At 46.5% G+C, this 15,586-nt stretch overlaps 1 protein-coding gene across 1 annotated transcript in view; it reads right to left on the bottom strand.

Moving 5' to 3' along the window:
• The window catches only part of tmem94 (transmembrane protein 94), an 85,867-nt gene that overhangs the window by 50,503 nt on the left and 19,778 nt on the right, over window positions 1–15,586 (bottom strand). The window contains 1 exon segment of the mRNA XM_080517250.1: window positions 11,818–11,934. Coding sequence (XP_080373376.1) covers window positions 11,818–11,934 — 117 coding nt within the window.

Here is a 15,586-nt window from a genome sequence, read left to right as displayed (position 1 = left end):
AAATAGTAAAATGTAAGTGCAGCTCATACAAACAAAAATGACCTAATCTCAAAAGGAAATTTTTTTTGCCGATTGGACTGCAAAAAAGGCTACCCAACAACTGTTTAAAGTGCTGACGAGTCTAGAAAACCAGCAGAAATAGACATGCAAATCCTAAAAGACAGGCTAAAAGTGTCACCACAACAAGAAAGGGATGGTTGGGTTAATAATGGAGCAATATTAAAAGATGACCTGTACTTCTGACCTGAAGGAAAACCAATCTTACCAAAGAAACTTGTATAGATATGAATCGTAATGAGCCAGGGGCCTTGTCATGTCTCAACAGGAGAGATGGCATCAATAATCAATAAAGTATTCATAACATATGGATTCTCAAATTATTCTAAACAATGTTGTTCACAATGACCTATACAGTATGTGCTAAATAAACACAGGGTGTCATGAGACCAAAAACAGGTACATTTCTAGAACCATAATATTCATTTCAACATGTATGTATGGACTATATTGAACTATTCAAATGTCAAGGTAAAAAAATACAGCTTACTGATAAAAGACTTTCTCTAAATGGGTTGAAGAATTTCCAACAAGCACACCAGATGCATTAACAGTGGCTAAAGAAATAATACCCCATTTAGCATACCAGAAAAACTTTAGTGATAAAGGTACTCATTTTGTTCATGAAGTAATAAAACAAACAGGAAAACATCATGACATGCAGTTAAAAAAACATTGCACTTACCATCCACAATCAGCAGGGTTAGTGAAAAGACATAATGGTGTTGTTAAAAATAAAACTAAGAAAACAATGGAAGAAGTAAAAATGAACTGGGTACAATGTTTAGCATTAGTAACGTTACACATGAGAATCACACCCACAGGGAAAGGTTTAACTCCATTTGAATTAATATATGACAGCCATATATTATTCCACAACTTAGACCTTTTCCTAAACCTGACGAAGAGTTGATCAGACCTTGGCTGACTACAAGGCACGGATGTTAGCAAAACATGAGATATCATTTACAAATTCTGTTCCAAGTAAACCTGTTGTGACCCAAGACTCACCTGTGAAACCAGGAGATTGGTGCGAATAAAAGTCCTTAATAGAAAGGTGTGGTCAAGCCTAAGGTGGGAAGGCCCATACCAGATACTGCTGACCACACCAACAGCTGTAAAAACTGTAGAGAAACAGTCTTGGATGATTCTTTCCCAGGGGAAATATTTAAATCACTACAACAGGCCGACATCCTCTAGGAAGGGAAAGGCAGTTAAGCGCCAAGGTCTGCTCCTGGCCCAGTCCAGCTACAAAGGGGGTCCTTCCTTAAAGTGGTCGGGTCGTCCAAGAAGGTGCCTGATAAGAAGGTTCCGGACAGACCCTGGTTCTCTGCAGAGACACTAGACACCAGGAACACCTCCTGCCTGATAAGAAGGTTCAGGACAGACCCTGGTTCTCTGCAGAGACACTAGACACCAGGAACACCTCCTGCCTGATAACAAGGTTCAGGACAGACCCTGGTTCTCTGCAGAGACACTAGACATCAGGAACATCTCCTGCCTGATAAGAAGGTTCAGGACAGACCCTGGTTCTCTGCAGAGACACTAGACATCAGGAACACCTCCTGCCTGATAAGAAGGTTCAGGACAGACCCTGGTTCTCTGCAGAGACACTAGACACCAGGAACACCTCCTGCCTGATAAGAAGGTTCAGGACAGACCCTGGTTCTCTGCAGAGACACTAGACATCAGGAACACCACCTGCCTGAAAAGAAGGTTCAGGACAGACCCTGGTTCTCTGCAGAGACACTAGACACCAGGAACACCTCCTGCCTGATAACAAGGTTCAGGACAGACCCTGGTTCTCTGCAGAGACACTAGACATCAGGAACACCTCCTGCCTTATAAGAAGGTTCAGGACAGACCCTGGTTCTCTGCAGAGACACTAGACACAGACGAGGAGCATGAGGTGAGCACGTAGAATAAATTCTAATAACAATAATGAAGTTTAAAGTCAGTATTTCTTTGGTGGTTGATCATTAATAAAATTATTAGACTATCTAATCTGATGTGAGATGTTGCAGGTGGATCCTGAACTGATGTTGGCTGCACCGCCAACAAGATCAACCTAAATTGTTTAACGTTAATAATTCAGTTTCAATAACTGCTTAGAAAAAAATACTTTGGTTTTTTTGCATTTCATTTCTCCCCCTTGAACTGCTACCTTATCGTGGTGGGGGAGTTTGAGCACCCGAATGACCCTCGGAGCTATGTTGCCAGGGGGCTTGGCCCCCCAGTAGGGTCTCCCAAGGCAAACAGGTCCGAGGCGACGGGTCAGACTAAAAGCAGTTCACAAGACCCCATGGACACACTCACGAGGAGCAAGGTGACGTCGCCCGGTTTGGTGCAGCCGGGGCCACACCCTGGAGCCAGGCCCGGGGTGGAGGCTCGCACGCGAGCGCCTGGTGGCCGCGTTCTTGCCCGCGGGACTCGGCCGGGCTCAGCCCGAAGGGACGACGCGGGCCCCTCCTCCTCATCCTCCTGTGGGCCCACCACCTACAGAGGCTGCCGTAGGGGTCGGGTGCAGTGTGGATTGGGTGGCAGTCGACGGCAGGGGCCTCGACGACCCGATCCCCGGACACGGACTCTGGCTTTTGGGACATGGAATGTAACCTCGCTGGGGGGGAAGGAGCCCGAGCTTGTGAGGGAGGTTGAGAGATACCGTCTAGATATAGTCGGGCTCACCTCCACTCACAGCTTGGACTCTGGAACCCAGCTCCTCGACAGGGGCTGGATACTCCACTTCTCTGGAGTTGCCCGCGGTGTAAGGCGGCGGGCTGGAGTGGGCTTGCTTATCGCCCCACAGCTCAGCCGCCATGTGTTGGAGTTCACCCCGGTGAATGAGAGGGTTGCGTCCCTACGCCTACAAGTAGGGGACAGGTCTCTGACTGTTGTCTCGGCCTATGCACCGAACAGCAGTTCAGAGTACCCAACCTTCTTGGAGTCCCTGGGAGGGGTGCTGGATAGTGCCCCAACTGGGGACTCCATTGTTCTCCTGGGGGACTTCAACGCCCACGTGGGCAATGACAGCGAGACTTGGAAGGGGGTGATTGGGAGGAACGGCCTCCCCGATCTGAACCCGAGTGGTGTTCTGTTATTGGACTTCTGTGCCAGTCACAGCTTGTCCATAACGAACACCATGTTGGAGCACAGGGGTGTCCATAAGTGCACGTGGCACCAGGACACCCTAGGCCGGAGGTCAATGATAGACTTTGTGGTCGTGTCATCTGATCTCTGGCCGCGTGTCTTGGACACTCGGGTAAAGAGAGGGGCAGAGCTGTCAACTGATCACCACCTGGTGGTGAGTTGGATGCGCTGGACTGGGAGGAGGCTGGATAGACTCGGCAGGCCCAAACGTGTTATGAGGGTCTGCTGGGAACATCTGGCCGAGCCCTCCGTCTGGGCAGTCTTCAACTCCCACCTCCGGGAGAGCTTCTCACAGATCCCGAGGGAGGTTGGAGACATTGAGTCCGTGTTCTCAATCACGTGTCCGTGACCATGTTCTCCACTTCCATTGTCGAAGCTGCTGCTCGGAGCTGTGGCCGCAGGGTCTCTGGCGCCTGTCGTGGCGGCAATCCCCGAACCCGGTGGTGGCAACCGGAAGTAAGGGATCCCGTCAAGCTGAAGAAGGAGTCCTACCGGGCTTTGTTAGCTCATAGGACTCCCGAGGCAATCGACAGGTACCGGCAGGCCAAGCGAGCCGCAGCCCGGGCTGTGGTGGAGGCAAAAACTCGGGTCTGGGAGGAGTTCGGAGAGGCCATGGAGGAGGACTTTCGGTCGGCCTCGAGGAAATTCTGGCAAACTGTCCGGCGCCTCAGGAGGGGGAAGCAGTTCTCCACCAACACTGTTTACAGTGGAAGTGGGGAGCTGTTGACCTCAACTGGGGACATTGTTGGGCGGTGGAAGGAATACTTCGAGGACCTCCTCAATCCCACCACCACGTCTTCCTTTGAGGAAGCAGAGGCTGGGTTCTCAGAGGTGGACTCGTCCATTACCCAAGCTGAAGTCACCGAGGTTGTTGTGAAGCTCCTCGGTGGCAAGGCACCGGGAGTGGATGAGATTCGCCCAGATTTCCTTAAGTCTCTGTATGTGCAGGGACTGTCGTGGCTGACTCGTCTCTGCAACATCGCGTGGCGGGCGGGGACAGTACCTCTGGACTGGCAGACCGGGGTGGTCGTCCCTCTCTTTAAGAAGGGGGATCGGAGGGTGTGTTCCAACTACAGAGGGATCACACTCCTCAGCCTCCCCGGGGAAAGTCTATTCCAGGGTACTGGAGAGGAGGGTCCGGCCGTTAGTCGAACCTCGGATTCAAGAGGAACAATGCGGTTTTCGTCCTGGTCGTGGAACACTGGACCAGCTCTAGACCCTCCACCAGGTTCTCCTGATGGTGGAACACTGGACCAGCTCTATACCCTCCACCAGGTTCTCCTGATGGTGGAACACTGGACCAGCTCTATACCCTCCACCAGGTTCTCCTGATGGTGGAACACTGGACCAGCTCTAGACTCTCCACCAGGTGCTTGAGGGTTCGTGGGAGTTCGCCCAACCAGTATACATGTGTTTTGTGGATCTGGAGAAGGCGTTCGACCGCGTCCCCCGAGATGTCCTGTGGGGGGTGCTCCTGGAGTACGGAGTCCGGGGTCCCTTGTTGAGGGCTGTTCGGTCCTTGTATTCCCGGAGCAGGAGTTTGGTTCGCATTGCCGGCAGTAAGTCGGACCTGTTCCCAGTGCACGTTGGTCTCCGGCAGGGGTGTCCTTTATCACCGGTTCTGTTCATCACATATATGGACAGAATTTCTAGGCACAGCCGGGGGCCGGAGGGGGTTCGGCTTGGGGACCACAGAATCTCATCTCTGCTATTTGCGGATGATGTGGTTCTGTTGGCCCCATCAAGCCTGGATCTCCAGCGTGCACTGACACGGTTCGCAGCCGAGTGTGAAGCAGCTGGGATGAGGATCAGCACCTCTAAATCCGAGGCCATGGTTCTCGACCGGAAAAAGGTGGCTTGCCCCCTCCAGGTCAGTGGAGTGCCCTTGTCCCAAGGGGTCTTGTTCACGAGTGGGGGAAAGATGGAGCGTGAGATCGACAGGCGGATCGGTGCAGCGTCTGTAGTCATGCGGACGTTGTATCGGTCCTTCGTGGTGAAGAAGGAGCTGAGCCAAAAAGCAAAGCTCTCGATTTACCGGTCGATCTTGGTTCCTACCCTCACCTATGGTCATGAACTATGGGTCACGACCGAAAGAACGAGATCCCGGATACAAGCGGCTGAAATGAGCTTCCTCCGTAGGGTGGCTGGGCGTACCCTTAGAGATAGGGTGAGGAGCTCAGTCACCAGGGAGGAGCTCGGAGTAGAGCCGCTGCTCCTCCACATCGAGAGGAGCCAGCTGAGGTGGCTCGGGCATCTAATTCGGATGCCCCCCGGACGCCTCCCGAGGGAGGTGTTCCGGGCATGTCCCTCCGGTAGGAGGCCTCGGGGCAGACCCAGGACACGCTGGAGGGACTATGTCTCGCGGCTGGCCTGGGAACGCTTTGGGGTGCCACCGGAGGAGCTGGAGGAAGTGTCTGGGGTGAGGGAAGTCTGGGCAACTCTGCTCGGACTGCTGCCTCCGCGACCCGGCCCCGGATAAAGCGGTAGAAAATGGATGGATGGATGGATGGATGGATGGATGCATTTCATTTTTTTTTCATGATAGTAACTGTAGGCAGGAACAGAAGCTGTCGGTAGGAACTACGACGGGTCGACTGGACATCCTCTTTTGGCATATTATTTCTTTTTACACATCGTCTCCTGGTCAGCATATGATAATGTGTTATGCTTAAACCTTTAATACATTTTGTTATTGAGTATATACTTCTATTTTCCCAGTTAAAAATTAATCAACTAAGATCATTTTAATTGTGGACATTTTTCCTAGAACTATTTGGTGTGGTGATGATGCAGCTGAAGCTTTCTGCATTTTTTGAGTATGCCCTTATGTTTGTCTGTCAGAGATCACTTAAAAGACCCATATTCTATTAAATTGACTTTTCTGGTCTTTAAACATCATAAAAAGTGCTATTCAGGGTTCATATAATCCCCAAAGTGTTTTTTCATTGATTCCCTCAAGCTTGAGTTCACAGTGATCTTTCTCTGTTCTACCTGGTGGGGGAGCTCAACACCTTGATTCTATTTGATGACGTCACAGAGCTGGAGAAGCCCCGCCTCCAGGAAGATTGACATGAGGAGAAACCAAAACAAGACACGCCCACATCTCAGTCTCTGCTGCTTCACATTGAACTGCGGTTTTTGTTGTTCCACATCTGTTTTCACCTTCATGTCCACTGGAGAAAATGTGTTTTCACCATCATGTCCACTGGAGAAAATGTGTTTTCACCATCATGTCCACTGGAGAAAATGTGTTTTCACCTTCATGTCCACTGGAGAAAATGTGTCTTCACCATCATGTCCACTGCAGAAAATGTGTTTTCACCTTCATGTCCACTGGAGAAAATGTGTTTTCACCATCATGTCCACTGGAGAAAATGTGTTTTCACCTTCATGTCCACTGGAGAAAATGTGTTTTCACCTTCATGTCCACTGGAGAAAATGTGTTTTCACCTTCATGTCCACTGGAGAAAATGTGTTTTCACCTTCATGTCCACTGGAGAAAATGTGTCTTCACCATCATGTCCACTGGAGAAAATGTGTTTTCACCATCATGTCCACTGGAGAAAATGTGTTTTCACCTTCATGTCCACTGGAGAAAATGTGTTTTCACCTTCATGTCCACTGGAGAAAATGTGTTTTCACCATCATGTCCACTGGAGAAAATGTGTTTTCACCTTCATGTCCACTGGAGAAAATGTGTTTTCACCATCATGTCCACTGGAGAAAATGTGTTTTCACCATCATGTCCACTGGAGAAAATGTGTTTTCACCATCATGTCCACTGGAGAAAATGTGTTTTCACCATCATGTCCACTGGAGAAAATGTGTTTTTTCACAGTTCTATCTGACATTGGTACCATCTCCACAGTTGTATCTGACATTGGTACCATCTCCACAGTTGTATCTGACATTGGCTCCATCTCCACAGTTGTATCTAACATTGGCTCCATCTCCACAGTTGTATCTGACATTGGTACCATCTCCACAGTTGTATCTGACATTGGTACCATCTCCACAGTTGTATCTGACATTGGCTCCATCTCCACAGTTGTATCTGACATTGGCTCCATCTCCACAGTTGTATCTAACATTGGCTGCATCTCCACAGTTGTATCTGACATTGGCTCCATCTCCACAGTTGTATCTGACATTGGTACCATCTCCACAGTTGTATCTGACATTGGTACCATCTCCACAGTTGTATCTGACATTGGCTCCATCTCCACAGTTGTATCTAACATTGGCTCCATCTCCACAGTTGTATCTGACATTGGCTCCATCTCCACAGTTGTATCTGACATTGGCTCCATCTCCACAGTTCTATCTGACATTGGTACCATCTCCACAGTTCTATCTGACATTGGTACCATCTCCACAGTTGTATCTGACATTGGTACCATCTCCACAGTTGTATCTGACATTGGCACCATCTCCACAGTTGTATCTGACATTGGCTCCATCTCCACAGTTGTATCTAACATTGGCTCCATCTCCACAGTTGTATCTGACATTGGCTCCATCTCCACAGTTGTATCTGACATTGGCTCCATCTCCACAGTTGTATCTGACATTGGCACCATCTCCACAGTTGTATCTGACATTGGCACCATCTCCACAGTTGTATCTGACATTGGTACCACCTCCACAGTTCTATCTGACATTGGTACCATCTCCACAGTTGTATCTGACATTGGCTCCATCTCCACAGTTGTATCTGACATTGGCTCCATCTCCACAGTTGTATCTGACATTGGTACCACCTCCACAGTTGTATCTGACATTGGCTCCATCTCCACAGTTGTATCTGACATTGGCTCCATCTCCACAGTTGTATCTGACATTGGCTCCATCTCCACAGTTGTATCTAACATTGGCTCCATCTCCACAGTTGTATCTGACATTGGTACCATCTCCACAGTTTTATCTGACATTGGTACCATCTCCACAGTTGTATCTGACATTGGCTCCATCTCCACAGTTGAATCTGACATTGGTACCATCTCCAGAGTTGTATCTGACATTGGCTCCATCTCCACAGTTCTATCTGACATTGGCTCCATCTCCACAGTTCTATCTGACATTGGCTCCATCTCCACAGTTGTATCTGACATTGGCTCCATCTCCACAGTTGTATCTGACATTGGTACCACCTCCACAGTTGTATCTGACATTGGTAATGGTACCAATGTCAGATTATGGATATGGATCCACAGTTGTATCTGACATTGGTACCATCTCCACAGTTGTATCTGACATTGGCTCCATCTCCACAGTTGTATCTGACATTGGCACCATCTCCACAGTTGTATCTGACATTGGCACCATCTCCACAGTTGTATCTGACATTGGTACCATCTCCACAGTTGTATCCGACATTGGTACCATCTCCACAGTTGTATCCGACATTGGTACCATCTCCACAGTTGTATCTGACATTGGTACCATCTCCACAGTTCTATCTGACATTGGTACCATCTCCACAGTTGTATCTGACATTGGTACCATCTCCACAGTTGTATCTGACATTGGCTCCATCTCCACAGTTGTATCTGAGATTGGCACCATCTCCACAGTTGTATCTGACATTGGCACCATCTCCACAGTTGTATCTGACATTGGTACCATCTCCACAGTTGTATCTGACATTGGCTCCATCTCCACAGTTGTATCTGAGATTGGCACCATCTCCACAGTTGTATCTGACATTGGCACCATCTCCACAGTTGTATCTGACATTGGTACCATCTCCACAGTTCTATCTGACATTGGCTCCATCTCCACAGTTCTATCTGACATTGGTACCACCTCCACAGTTGTATCTGACATTGGCTCCATCTCCACAGTTGTATCTGACATTGGTACCATCTCCACAGTTGTATCTGACATTGGTACCATCTCTACAGTTGTATCTGACATTGGCTCCATCTCCACAGTTGTATCTGACATTGGTACCATCTCCACAGTTCTATCTGACATTGGTACCACCTCCACAGACTCTTCGGTGACGATCAACATATCGTCTACTCCGTGGATGAAAATGGCCAGTTGTGGCCCATCTGTAATGTCGTGCTTTCATCGATTGCAACTGAAAAGGCAATAAAGGCGTTTACTTTGTTCTTTAACTGGCTGTCCAAATCCACGGAAAGATGGGAAATCCTGTCTGCAATGGTGTTTCTTGTCAGGCTGATATTTGCAAGTCTGTGTCTTTTCAGGGCTCAAGACCTCCGCTGCCTTCACCATGCACGTTTTAATGAATTCACCCTCACTCAATGGTTTTGAAGCAACTGCCATTTCGTTAGCAATGATGTAGCTAGCTTCCGCCGCAGCGTCACTGACGTCTCGGCTGTGAGTAAAAACACACTGCTGTTTCTTCAGACCTGACAACAGTTCATCCACCTTCTCTTTTCTCCGCTGTCCTGGGAAGTTGTTATATTTGTCGGCATGAAGACTCACGTAGTGGCGACGAAGGTTGTATTCTTTCAGCACTGCAACATGTGAACACACCAAACATACTGCTTTCCCTTCACTTCTGTGAAGAAATAGGAGGATGACCATTTTTCTTGGAACTCTGCACTCTGTGTCCACTTTTCTCTTTTTTGACAGTGACATGTTGGGACACGGAGGGTGACAAAGCATATAATGCTAAAGTAGAAGCATATAATGCTAAAAGTAGAAGCCGTAATAATTAGGGCGGGCCAAACACAAAGTAGCTCATCCTGATTGGCTGCGCTTGCTTGACCTTGCTTGACCTTGCTTGCTTGCTCTGCCCCGGAACAAACTGGGGGTGTTTCCTTAACACAATTGCTAGTGCGCCACCCAGTGGACGCAATTAGAACAGCAGTTTATTGAAAAATTGCAGCTCATTTTTATACTTCACATAAACATCTCGCGGGCCGGATCAAACCCACTTGTGGGGCGGATCTGGCCCGCGGGCCGTACGTTTGACACCCCTGCTTTAAATAGAAACTATCTGACAAAATGAAAGATCTCAAAAACCTGCATTTCAAAGACAGATGAGAAATAAAATAGCAGAGAACTATCAGTCTATAAAAAATGTTTCAAAGACACTTGCATTATCCACAAATGAAAACATGGAACAGCGGTGAATTTTCCCACAGTGATGACTCGTTCAGGTCACCATGGAACCAGAACAACACTTAAACAATGGTATGTCTTTCTTGTCTCATATCAGTTAGTTCTGACTAACTGCACTAAATGCACTCTGTGCATGACTCAACAATAAGGAAGAAAATGGGCAAAAATGGCATCCATGGCAGAGTTCCACAGTGAAAACCACTGCTTACAAAAAAGAACATAAAGGCAAACAAACATCTGAAGGATCCCTAAGAGTATTGGGAGAATACTCTGGACTGACGAAACAAAAGTTTAACCTTTTGGAAGGTGTATGTCTTGTATCAGTAACACAGTACTAAAAAAAAAAGAAGTGTGACGGTCTGGGGTTTTGTTGCTTCAGGAAATGGAGGACTTGCCGTGATTGATGAAAGCATGAATTCTGGTTGACCAGAAAACCTGAAGGAAAATGTTCGGCCATTGGTTCAAAACCTCAAGCTGAAGTGCATTTGGGTTCTGCAGCAAGACAATGATCCAAAGCACACCAGCAAGCCGACTTCTGAATGGCATGAAAAATGTGAAATGTAGCAGCCTTGTCAAAGTCTGGACTTGAATCAGATCGAAATGCTGTGGTATGACCTGAAAAAGGCAGTTGAAAATCCTCCAGTGTTGCAGAATAATTCTATTAATTTTAACAACAGGATTGGTCCCCTTGCGACAATTATGGCTGAATGACCCATTGGTAGTGGCCACACAGAGCAGCGCTCAGAGGGGAGCTGGTGAGGACCGAGATCTTGCTCAGGGACCCACGGTGTATGTTTTTGGGGACTGTGGGAGCAGACTGGAGGAACCCGTTTGTAACTCGGGTAGAATATGCAAACTCCACACAGAAAGGCCGCCAGCTGGGTTTGAACCAAGGCCTTCTCGCTGTGAGACGAGAACACTGATCACAAAACTATTTTTCAAAGAAGAGTGAGACAAAATATCTCCAGAGAGGTGAAAGATTCATTGCCAGTTATAGAAAACACTTGATTTCAGTTGTTGCTGCAGAGATTGGCCTGACCAGTTATTTGGAAAAGAGGAATTAAGCCTCGATCCCACCACGCAGTACTGGAGCCGGGCGGGGACGGTATGGTATGGTACAGTATGGCAAAGCGCACCCAGACCTAACTGTTACGCAGTCCCATCATAGAGGATACTGTAAGTGGGTTTGTGAACGACACAGGATGGTGACATGATTATGCAACAGTAGTCACGGGACCAATGCGGAAGTTGCGTCAACAGCTCAGGCTTCTGTCTGAGTAAAACTGTGAGCCTCTATTCTCCATGACATGGCTTGCAGAATTTTCTCATTTGGCGTGGTTCCCCCGCACAAAAAGTGCAGAGACAGAACGGAGTGTTACCGGAGCCAAATCTGGTGCCCGTTTCCACTGCAGAACTGCATGATTACTGGACCAGTGTCCGGTAAAAAATGTTGGCAGTTGGCGATCCCTGTATGTGTTGAGTTTGATCGTGTGTAAATGCTTGTTTTTGACTGCATACCGGCAATGAGGCCCGTTTGCGTGCTTTCCTCTGGTGCTGATCTAGCAGGCTGCTCAGCTGGTCTCGAAGCTTGACCAGAGCCTGGCCTGTCGAAAGGCCCAGTGGCACAACATCCTCCTGCAACAGCACAACAAAAAACAATGGTCATACTTTGGCACACCAAAAACTACAGGCGCTTTCTCACCTTTACAAACTACAATTTTAGAAAAGTTGGGAAGTTATCAAAAATGTAAAAAAATAAAATAAAAAAAAAGCTAAAATTTGTTATGGAAATCGTTCAACCACATTATATGACACAACATACTCAGTTGGGAAAATAAGTATTTGATACACTGCCGAGATTGCAGGTATTCCCCACATACAAAGAATGGAGGTCTGCCATATTTTATCATCGGTACACTTCAACTGTGATGAACAGAATAAAAAAAAAAACAGAACATCACATTGTATGATTTTCTAACATAATAATTAAAAATTTTATTGCATGAAACAAGTATTTGATGAACTACAAAAAACATAACTTAACATGTAGTACAGAAAGCTACAGAATAGGACATTTTCTTAAAGAAAGACGTAGGTCTGTAAGAGCCAGAAGTGTTTGCTGGTTGGCAACTGATCAAATACTTATATTATATGCAATAAAATGCTAATTAAACCAAGCAATGTGACTATCTGGATTTTAATGAGACTCCGTCTGTCACAGTTGCAATGTTCAAATGTATCAAACACATTTTACCCACAGCATATAATGGAAAATCACTGCAATGATCAGAAACTTTGCTCTTTTCTGAATTTGTTTGTTTGTGAAAACCAGGTAAACCAGGTAAAGGTAAAGGAGAGAGCAAAAATGTAGGCTCTTTGAATGTAGACCAGGGGTGCCCGACCTTTTGGACTGGATCATTTTTCTGCGGACCAGCAGGACAGTATGAAAAGGCCTTAATGAACAATGAAGAAAAGTTACTGTGATGGAGTTAAGCGTCCTGGTACCAAATGATCCATAGACCGGTAGCGGTCTGTGGGCCTGGTGGCAGGGGAGCGCTCATCAAGATTGATGTGTAGAAGAAAATGATCAGAAACGTTTCAGGAGATAACAGACGATGTGTAGTGTCCATGAGAGATTTGCACATGGCCATCCAGAACACATCTGTTTATTTCAACAAGATAATGTTGAAGTCAATTGTACATGTTACCACACCTCTGTGGTAAAAATCTGATCTGAATCCTAAATCGGAATCCTAAACTGACCAATGCCGAATGAGGATACCTCAGCATCAACGTAAAAACAGATCAAAGGCATTTTGATAAACTTTTAAAGATGATATCATTATTTTCACTGTTGTGGTTGTTTGGCCTTATTATGAAGGCAAAAAACAACAACTCTGGTATTGACGATTATTATCAGTACCAAGGCCTACAGAGTAAATAGTAATTAGAACACAGTGAAATGAAATACCTCATTCTGATAAAATCCTTGATTTACAGTGCATTCCATGTCTAATCATCCATTTTCAGTGTCATACAAATCCCACAGTTTGTGGACTGTTCAGGCTACTTGCATGTTTACATCTGGAGGGTTTTTGATGTTACTCTGGGAAATGGGAAGATATTTATAACTGGGGAGCATGGGACAAGAGCCTGAAGGCTGGACCCACTGTGGTTGTGTGTGTATGGCGTCGTATTTGTCTCCGTCTTGGCTGTAATGTGAGCACACACACAGTCTGTGACCTTGGGTATGGGAAAAAGCTGCTTTCCCATTTCCACTGCAGTTGGTGTGGTCCGTCCTCATGCGGGGAGCCATTTATGTTGTGGTTGGCTATCGATAATGATTAATAATGATCAAAGATAATTATGTTATTGAAATGTAATCTGATGTGTATCAGAACCTCGGAGCTCCACCTGTCTTAACAGGAAATGATAGCCAATTCAGTTCTATCAGTCTCTTAAGATATACTAAACAGTTCATCAGGAATTTGAATTAATAGTTAAATTAATTACAATTACCAGAATTAACAGTAAAGGTTGAAGGATTTTGGAGTTCTTGACACAGAAGAGTCGACATTTCATTCACCTTTGTGCTCATTAATAACACAGCAAGTATGATTCCAAACATTATATTTATTTACAATGAAAACAAATAAACACAGATTCTAACTACCTATATACAGCTGTGTGTGTGTGTGTGTGTGTGTGTGTGTGTGTGTGTGTGTAGAGAGAAAGAGAGAGAGAAAGAGAGAGAGAGAGAGAGAGATGGAGGGAGTGTGTGTGAGACGTGTGATGGAACTACAATGGCGGAAAAAGGACGCAGATCATATCAAGTTACCAAAGCTGCATTGAATAACTATAAATCATCTAAAACCCAAATGCACATTTTGTCGTCCATTTTCGGAAACTCATAGTTCTTGTCCCCACCATGGCACATGTCACTAACTTGTGCTGCCGTCGCATTATTACGAGGTCACTAAGTGAAAGTGCGGTCCAACTGCAACACTAAAATGAAGCCTCCTAACACCTTTCCTTCACTCCTTTAGGAAGCCTTCGAACTCCTTTCCTTCCCCTTGTGACATCATCCACGGGGTTAAGTGAAATACGATAGATAAGAAGAAAGGAGGGACATTCCGGACGTACCCACTGTGTCTGTGGCAGAGCTAACGTTGGTTTACAGGTTGATAACTGCTCCTAATATCATTATCTATAGAACTCAATCACTGTAACAGAATCAACACATCTTCATAAAGTTAAACAGTTCTATCATAGCATCAGGTTTAACTAATCTCAGGTAAAGCCCAGTTGTTGTTCCCACTTCCTTGAAGGAGTTCAGTTGTTGTCCTGCTGGAGGGAAGCTGGTGTCTTCTCCTGTAGTTAGCACCTCCTGCTAACTGTGGTTGCTGGTTCTGCAGGCTGAGGAGAAGAAGATGAAGTTGATGTTTCAGGAGTCCTTCTTTGCAGCTCCTGGTTGTTCCTTTTGTCCAGACTGAGGAGCTGGTCGCTCAGGTCTGTGATGGTTTTCCTGCTGGTTGAGGAAAACACAAAGAAGTTCTGTGAGGCGTCGTTTCCCTGGTCCGTCCTGGAGGAACTGGTTGGTTTTCCTGGTTGATGGGAGATCAGACTCTGGGTGCTGGTCTCTGGACCAGGGGAAGGTCTGACCCTCGTGGTCGGGTCAGCAGAGGAGTTGAGGAGTGAAGGCCCTGGTTGCAGGCCTCTGGTGTTAGCTGTATGCTAACACTGGGTGAGCTGCTTCCAACAACCCACATCCTCCATCGAAGAACAGGAGTAAAAACCTTTTGTTAGCAGAGCTGCTCGGACTCAGCTCCTCCCTGGTGTTCACCGGGGAAGACTCAGGCAAGACTGCTTTGAGGAGTCTCTTCCAAGGGCTTTTGATGAAGGTTGGGGGATTCAAAGGTGTGAAATCCTGAGAGCTTCAACCAATCAGTGACTGGCTGAGTGCATTGAGGGAAGGGTCTTTTCAGCAGAAATCGGGGGAGGGTCTGCTGTGGTAAAAGGTCCCCCCCACTGGGTGTGATGGTCAATCACATTCCTGTGTCTGAATCCATATGTCATGACTGCGTCTCATGACAAATGAAAAAACTTTCTGTGGTCTCGTGAGATCCCAACACTGCCTTCATTCCAACAAACTCATGTTGGAAAAAGACAACAGCTCAGGCCTCGTTCACTTTGCATTGAAATGCGACCCAATTCAGATTTTTTGCTCAGTGACCCATATCCAACCTGTTTTGTTTCTGTGTCAAAGCGCCAATTAAGATTTTTTTAC

Source organism: Blennius ocellaris (assembly GCF_963422515.1).
Source record: "Blennius ocellaris genome assembly, chromosome: 21".
In the NCBI taxonomy this organism is placed as follows: Eukaryota; Metazoa; Chordata; class Actinopteri; order Blenniiformes; family Blenniidae; genus Blennius; species Blennius ocellaris.
Note: the sequence above shows the minus strand (reverse complement) of the source record. Positions and strands in the feature narration are given on the sequence as shown.